The sequence below is a fragment of the Clavelina lepadiformis genome, chromosome 6, assembly GCF_947623445.1.
Source record: "Clavelina lepadiformis chromosome 6, kaClaLepa1.1, whole genome shotgun sequence".
NCBI lineage: Eukaryota > Metazoa > Chordata > Ascidiacea > Aplousobranchia > Clavelinidae > Clavelina > Clavelina lepadiformis.
Window position 1 is genome coordinate 8,405,182 of NC_135245.1, and position 7,197 is coordinate 8,412,378.

At 35.4% G+C, this 7,197-nt stretch overlaps 1 protein-coding gene across 1 annotated transcript; it reads right to left on the minus strand.

The window, feature by feature from the left end:
* Positions 1-1,501: 1,501 nt before the first annotated feature.
* On the minus strand, positions 1,502-6,206 carry LOC143462362 (RNA polymerase II-associated factor 1 homolog). The gene is made up of 12 exons (XM_076960495.1): positions 5,941-6,206; positions 4,819-4,926; positions 4,563-4,671; positions 4,363-4,445; positions 4,164-4,265; positions 3,856-4,030; positions 3,670-3,773; positions 3,324-3,452; positions 2,866-2,979; positions 2,503-2,683; positions 2,343-2,421; positions 1,502-2,238 (listed from the first exon to the last, which is right to left on the minus strand). Exons 1-12 carry the CDS (start codon positions 5,991-5,993, stop codon positions 2,048-2,050), a joined length of 1,428 nt encoding a protein of 475 aa, XP_076816610.1. The 5' UTR covers positions 5,994-6,206; the 3' UTR covers positions 1,502-2,047.
* Positions 6,207-7,197: the final 991 nt, after the last annotated feature.

The window sequence follows — 7,197 nt, forward strand, 5'->3', positions numbered from 1 at the left end:
ACGGAGTATAGTTAATCGGGTTTCCTCGGGTAATTAAATCATTCCATATTACGCGGTAGTCGAAATTTTTTTGCCAGTTAGACAAAATTAGGATCTGTAGGAGGGGCCAGCTTGTTTTTCCGGGATCTTGCGCGTAGATTGAGGGTTCACAGTCGTTTATCAAGCGTTGGTTTATTGGTCGAATGTTACCGCGCGTCAATTCTTTTACAGTAACGTGATGTTTCCTGATTATTTCGAGAGTGCCATTATAGAATCACGATGGGCGGAAACGTGCGGGGTGTTGTTGTTTATCGGAAGCTGGAAGAGATTTGAGAGCTGGTGACCGATCTCGAATTCGATTGAAGCGTGTTTTTCACTCAGTGGAGCGTCTTCTGATTTTTCTTTGCAATAATCGATGAGGGATTTAACATACAACAATTCGGCATACAGTGGTGAATGGTTCATACAATATACAGTGACTATACAACTGACGATGTCAAATTTCCTGTGTAGTCTAGATTTCTCTAGTATTTTATAGTTTGCGAATGAGTGGAGATTCCCAAGGATGAAACTTTGAACCGTTTTATTTATTTCTTGTGCGATATTGAGAAGCAAAGGTTGGGAAAAGCCGTTGTGCAAATTGATAGGTAAAATCTTGGTTTTAACTAGATTGCTCTTGGCGTCTAAAGTTGTGGGAAATGATTTAAGACGCAAAACAACAGCTTTCAGCTTCCGTAAGGCCTCGGTCCAAGCTAAGTCCGAAGTTGTATTTCTGAGTGTGGTACCGAATATGTTCAAGTGCGTTTGGGTCCATTCGATCGGGGGCATGTTAGTAGATAATACAATGTGCGGGTGACTTAATAGGCCTTGCGTTTTCGATACGTTTATACATAAACCGGATGCTTCGGTAAAGTCGTCCAGAAAGAGAAAGGTTTTTCTGCAGAGTAAACGTCCTTAAGGTGAAGTTGATATCATCTGCATAAGCAATGCATTTTTTGCTTACTTGGGTGGACGTGTGCCACTTGTTACTCCGTAGCCTGCATTATAGCATGGTTTGAAGTTGAACTCCGGTTTTGGTACAAAGGCAGCAGCCTAATGGTGGAATCTTATGACGTACAATTGACGTATTTCAGTATCCAAATTTCAAAAATACAATTGCCATTGTGACACACGTTAAAATTTTCAGTAAAAATAAACCTACAGCGGAAGACAAGAAAGCATGTTTAGACATAGCTCATAGAACAGACAGTTTGTCAGCTCTCGCGCCTCCAGTTTAAGGACCCCTGGCTTAATTTTACCCTAGGTAGGTGATTTTATGTAATGTGCAATTCTACAAATATGAAAATAAAGTACGTGAGCATTTGTTGTGAAATTTAAGTTTAGTTAATGGGTTCGCATTGTACCCATTGACCCAAGCGAAATTTACATACATACTCACTCGATAAACTTACACTTTTTCCAACAAAGCCAGTTAAAAAGAGTTACTACACAACAAATTATGCCCTCAAGTGCAACATCATGGTTACCGTTTCTATGTATTATAGGTAAAATATTTTATTTTCAGATACAATCTGTAGAAGACAAATGTAAATGCAGCGGTCATACTCATAGCAATAAACCTTCAGAAATTATATAGACAACTTCGATATACCAAATAGTTAACCATTAAGGGTTCATGTGGAGTCATCTTTTGCAGATTGATGTTGTGCATAGCGGCAAATGTTTAACATTATCATCCTTTACTGTGGTGCATCAATCACTGGGTATTTCAAGTATGGTGATTTTAATGTAATTGCAAGCAGTCATTAAGCAAGACACATTTGCAAACAAAAGATATCAGCAACAGATGTATACGTCTGTCCACAGCAGCTGACGAGTGATGCATGTTGTTACCCTCATATTCAGCGGAAATGTTTGCTAACATTATGCATGATCAAAATTCCATCTCGAGGTTTAACATAGCAGTACATCTCAGAAATACACTAAGTTATGCAAAGCTATCGTCTCATCGTATCTTGTTGGGCAAGACAACGTAAAAGCACAGGGCAAAATCAAAATTTTCTGAAGACTAACTGGAATCATCAGAGAAGTCACTTCCTGATCCAAAGATCTCTTCTTCATTTCTTCTCTCAGTCTCCTCATCAATCTCGTGCTGATCATCATCTGACGAATGTTCGGCATTGTTCTCTTGTTCAGAATGTTCTTCTTGTTTGGCTTCTTGATCACTGACCGGTTCATCTTCTGATTGAACTTCGTCCACTTTTCAAGTAGAGTTAAGTTAGCACATTCCAAAACAAACCTCTCGCAAATATACAAGACAAACATACAAATTGTAGTAACAAGTAAATGCACAAGATATTTACCAGAATTTTCATTTTCCTCTTCTTCAATGTCGCCTTTTTGGTCATTTTCATCACCGTCACTCTCTTCATCATCGTTGGCCTATATTTACACCATATCAGTTTAAATGCTGTCCACTGCTTTTCAAGACAACCAAAAAACAAAAGGAATTTATATATTTACCTCTGTTTCTTCTTCTACTTCTTCCTCATCATCTGGTTCCAAAGGTTCTAATTGAGCTTTTCTCATTTCTTGGGCTGCCATCTCTTGATCATTTAGCAGGCGATGTTTTACAGCTAGCACAGCATTTGTAGCTGATTGCACACCACCACCGCCTTTTGCACGTCGTTTACTTAGACGAACTCTGCAAAGTTTAATTAAGAGGTGGTTAAATAATAGTTATCATACTTTTTACATCATAGGTATTCCAGCACGAAGATCCTACACAAACGTAAGTCAAGCTTAACTTAATGTCAAGAAAATTTCTACTTACTTAGAATCTTGCAACACAATTACAATCACACACAAAATTCAGATATAAACAACCTTGTTTCAAGCTCATTGTAAAAAACACCATCATCTCGGAATACAAAATAAAAGTTTTCCTCGTATCCTTTAGAAGCTTTATTCTTCACATTCCAATTGTATTCTCGTGCTAAACTGTAAAAATAAAGTATAAAATTCAAATTTAATATGCCCTGTTTACATGCATAATAGTAATTCTTAGATTTCAGTTTTTCTACTTCAACCATTAAAATATATATCAATCAAAGTTTAAAACAAAATGCAAGGTGTTCGAGTGCAATTCAACACCATTTGCCATTAGTGCCAGGTTGTATACTTGTATAGTATATTAACTTCTAAAAGTGCACGTAGCAATTATAATTTTCACATCAACATAACAACGACAACTTGTAGGAACTACAGGAACAGAATGCAATACAAATATTACTTTACTAATTGTGATATTATGATGACATTCCAGGCAAAAGTTCAGTTATTACCGATAATCATAGGTTTCCTCTGGATTATAATCGATTGCTTCATCTACATCCAACCTTCTTTTTCTCCTAGTTTCAGATGTTGGGAGAAAGTAGGCAACAAACTGATCACCTTCTTCATCTACCATACCTCTGAAAAATCAAACAAAAATAGTTTAAACTTCAATTTCTCATAGGAATAGAAACACACTTTTTATTGGAGCAATTTCTTGTGGGAATTGCCCAACTCAGAAGTGAAAACAAATTTTAAGCATGTGCTGTGCATCTATCGGAGATACAAACATAACATCACGTTTTTAATGCATGAAACCACAAAATCAAACAGGAGCTTCAGAATGAAAAGTTGCACCTTATCATTGCTTGTGACATTTCTTCATCCTGCTCAGGAGCAGGCTTACCAGGTACAGCTGGATCGGTGTCAAATATAACTTGAGCACTGGGGTGTTGCCACATCTGCAAAACCACAAATAATTATAACATCTAAACTTATTTATATACAATCCTAATACGATAGGGCGGTAATTAAATACATCACCTTCATATCAGGATAAATAGGAAGTTCTTCCACTGGATACACATTAGGTTTGCTATAGTGTTTAGAAATTTCGTTTTTGGTATCTTCAAACGTTTTTTGGATAGCAGCAATTTGACCATCCCTGTCCTTATAAAGATCCTCTTGATTAAAGAGTTCTTTCGCACCAGCACCAATCCTGAATAATGGGACATATAGATTGTAAACAAGCAGAATCTACAAGTAGGTAATGTTAGTATGTGAAAAGTGTTAATTAGTAGGCATAGCAACACATAACAACTGAACATATAAAATGTTTATAACTAATTTACCTAGTTTCAATATTAACGGGCTTAACTCCATATCGATTAAATTCTTGTGAGATGTATTCACTTCTCCGCAACCAGGAAACATTCAAGCTATGTTGCTTTGATCTGCCATAAATATGTCATCGTTTAACTATCAAAACCTTTGACTTCTAGTTTCCGCAAACACTCAAAAGTTATAGATTAAGGCACTAAGCAATATAACCTCTTTGAGTCTTGCGGAGCCGGCAGGTCTTCTTCTAATAAAGTTTCATCTGCTGGATCCAGCCATGAAGAATGGGTATCTATCTAAGAAGCTCAAATCGTAAATTATCTTTGTTGTTTAATAAATAAATGCTACAAATATGCCATCGCTATCGTGATATTCCTGGTTATGATAGTTCTGTAATAATCGTTGCAACCAACTTTGTATGTTTCTGGATTAATCAAATCAATTACAACACCCAAGTCATGATCAGTGTGCAATTCAGTCTTGTGAAGTTTCTCTAGTGACGTGGGCTTGTATTCAACGAACCTTTGAAAATAACAGTTACTACTTATTATCATGTGTACCTAGAACATGTTGCGTGTTAAATAATTATCCATTGAAAATAATATCAGCTATTTACAGTGTCATAATTCTAGTCTGAAAAAAGAATCCTGTTGGTTACATCTGACAAACCTGTTGGCATCAAATGGATAGCGGATAAATTTTGGATCAAAGGGTATGTCAGGTAATGCATTGGAGTACTTCACTCTAGTTACAAGACCACTTGCTTTCTCAACACCCCTGAAAAAAATGCCTGATTAATTTGTGTGGCACAAGCTATGAAGTTGTAATTACACAACGGATATTGACATTTAATAGTGCAGCATAAATTGCATTTTTATTTGACTTCTATTGATGAGAGAGATTATTTTACAAGATAATGGTTACCATATACAGGCGCAATAAAGTTTGCCTATAATGGCAATTCACTTGTATTGGAAGAACTAGAAACAAATTAAGGTAAGACTTATATCAGTATATAAGCTTCAGATAACTTTGGGTTAGTTTCTTGAGTTTTTCCCAACAACAATTGTTTTGAATTCTCAGCAAAACAATAATAGCCAGATTATTTTTTATTCCACTCCAAACACATTTTGTCTTTCCACCAAAACTACATATTAATCTTGGCTAACTAGAAAAAATACAAAGCATACATTTTGTTTGAAGGGACTATTTCACAAAAAATAAGTCATGCAGCCAGTTGGTAAAAACAGGCAGTTATTTTTGTCAAGGAACCCTTGCTTGTAATCTATAGCATGCGGAATCATAAAGTTTTACATCTAACCTAAAATGTTTTATGCAATATTAGTTTATTTCAAAACAAGTTTCAATGTTTACTCCATGGCATTCAAGGTTGTCTATTTGCGAGATATGGAGCCAGTACATTGTATAAGACCTGTGAATTACCCAACTAGATATGTACTAATGCTTTTTACACAATTGTTTTGTTCTTAAAAATCTATAGTACGTTTCGCTAGATACCAAAAAAAAGTTTTTTTTCTCCAGTTGTTTTGATTGCATGACATGGATGTTAGGTGAATCAATGTAGGAACGCCCGGGCGCTGGTCTGGACATTTAGTTTAAAATAATTAATTACATATTTACCCAAAAACGCCAAGGTCCCACTTTTATCAGCTCTTACAAAACACCTAAAAGCTATTTTTATAATATGCAACAAATCTCCTGACTAGTACAACTGTTTACCCTACTGATTATGACAGTGAACAATTTCGCTAAATACTTTTTTATACCAACCTGCGTTTATCATCTGATGACCTTTGGCCCTGATTTTGAACTGTTGGAGCCATGATCAGTAACGAAGTATGGTATCAATATGAGTAGGTCAAAGAAATCCTCTCACCAATTATACCATTCCCATAGCTGAATGGTGGCACAGTGCAATCAGTACTCAATCATAAACAACAGTATTACTGTAAAAACAAGCTTTCCAACCAAAAGCAAAACTTTATAGTTAGACCACAAAGTCAATCTGTGGGAGATGTTAACATTTTTTAACACATAAGGTTATACGTGTACTTTTGTATTGAATAAAAAATTCATTAAACAATTCCCTTTATTGCCTTTGCCTTGAAATAACTTTGTAATTTAGTCATAAATAATGTTTAAGTTTTCTCTCGCGCCATTTGAAGAACCTGCATAAAAATATGAAATACACTACTTTGCAACTTTGTTTGACATGCTACAATGCAACGTAAATGTTTCTGGTACATGACTTTACGTCAAACTAATTATGTGCACTAACTGTAATTTAATGTAAGTAGATAAGTAAATTAAATGTCCTTAGAATTGGTAAGTTTTTTTTTACATTTAGCACCTTTACATCATCCAAAAATAAAACACCAAAATAAACCTACCCGACGAAAACATAATGTATATATCATTTGGAAACAAATTATCTTGAAACTAAACAAAGCATAATAAAATACTGGCTTTTGCTTTAATCGCTAACAGTGACACTTTTTCAGAAGTTCCTTCAGATGTCACTCTAGGTGATTTCTACGGAAATTAATAATCTAAAACAAATGGCAGAATACTTGGATTTGCATGGGAACATGTTAGGTGCCTGGTGATGTCCTTGAAAAATTTAAACTTTTTGACCTAAGTTGACAAAAAATCATAAGACAAGTTTAAATCACTAAGCTTTTACAAAGTGATTTGAATTACAGCAAGTTTTCTTGCAGTTACGAAATGGACATTACCCTGAAACTGACTTAATAGCTTACAAAGCATCATAAAATATGGTTTAAACCAATTTGGTTTCTACCTACTGAAAAGTTTGCTTTCAGTGCGCCAGAAGATGCCAGTAAGTGTACTGCCAAAAATTGCACCAACCCAACGTAGTAATTGTATTATAGAATATAGGGCAAAACGGCAATTCTGCATCAGAAAACTGGTGCGGAAGCCGAACAGAAGAAAATTGATGCTGACGCCAAACCGGTCAAAATTTCAATACACTGGTTCAGTACAAAAACCATGCTGAACTTAAGGCAA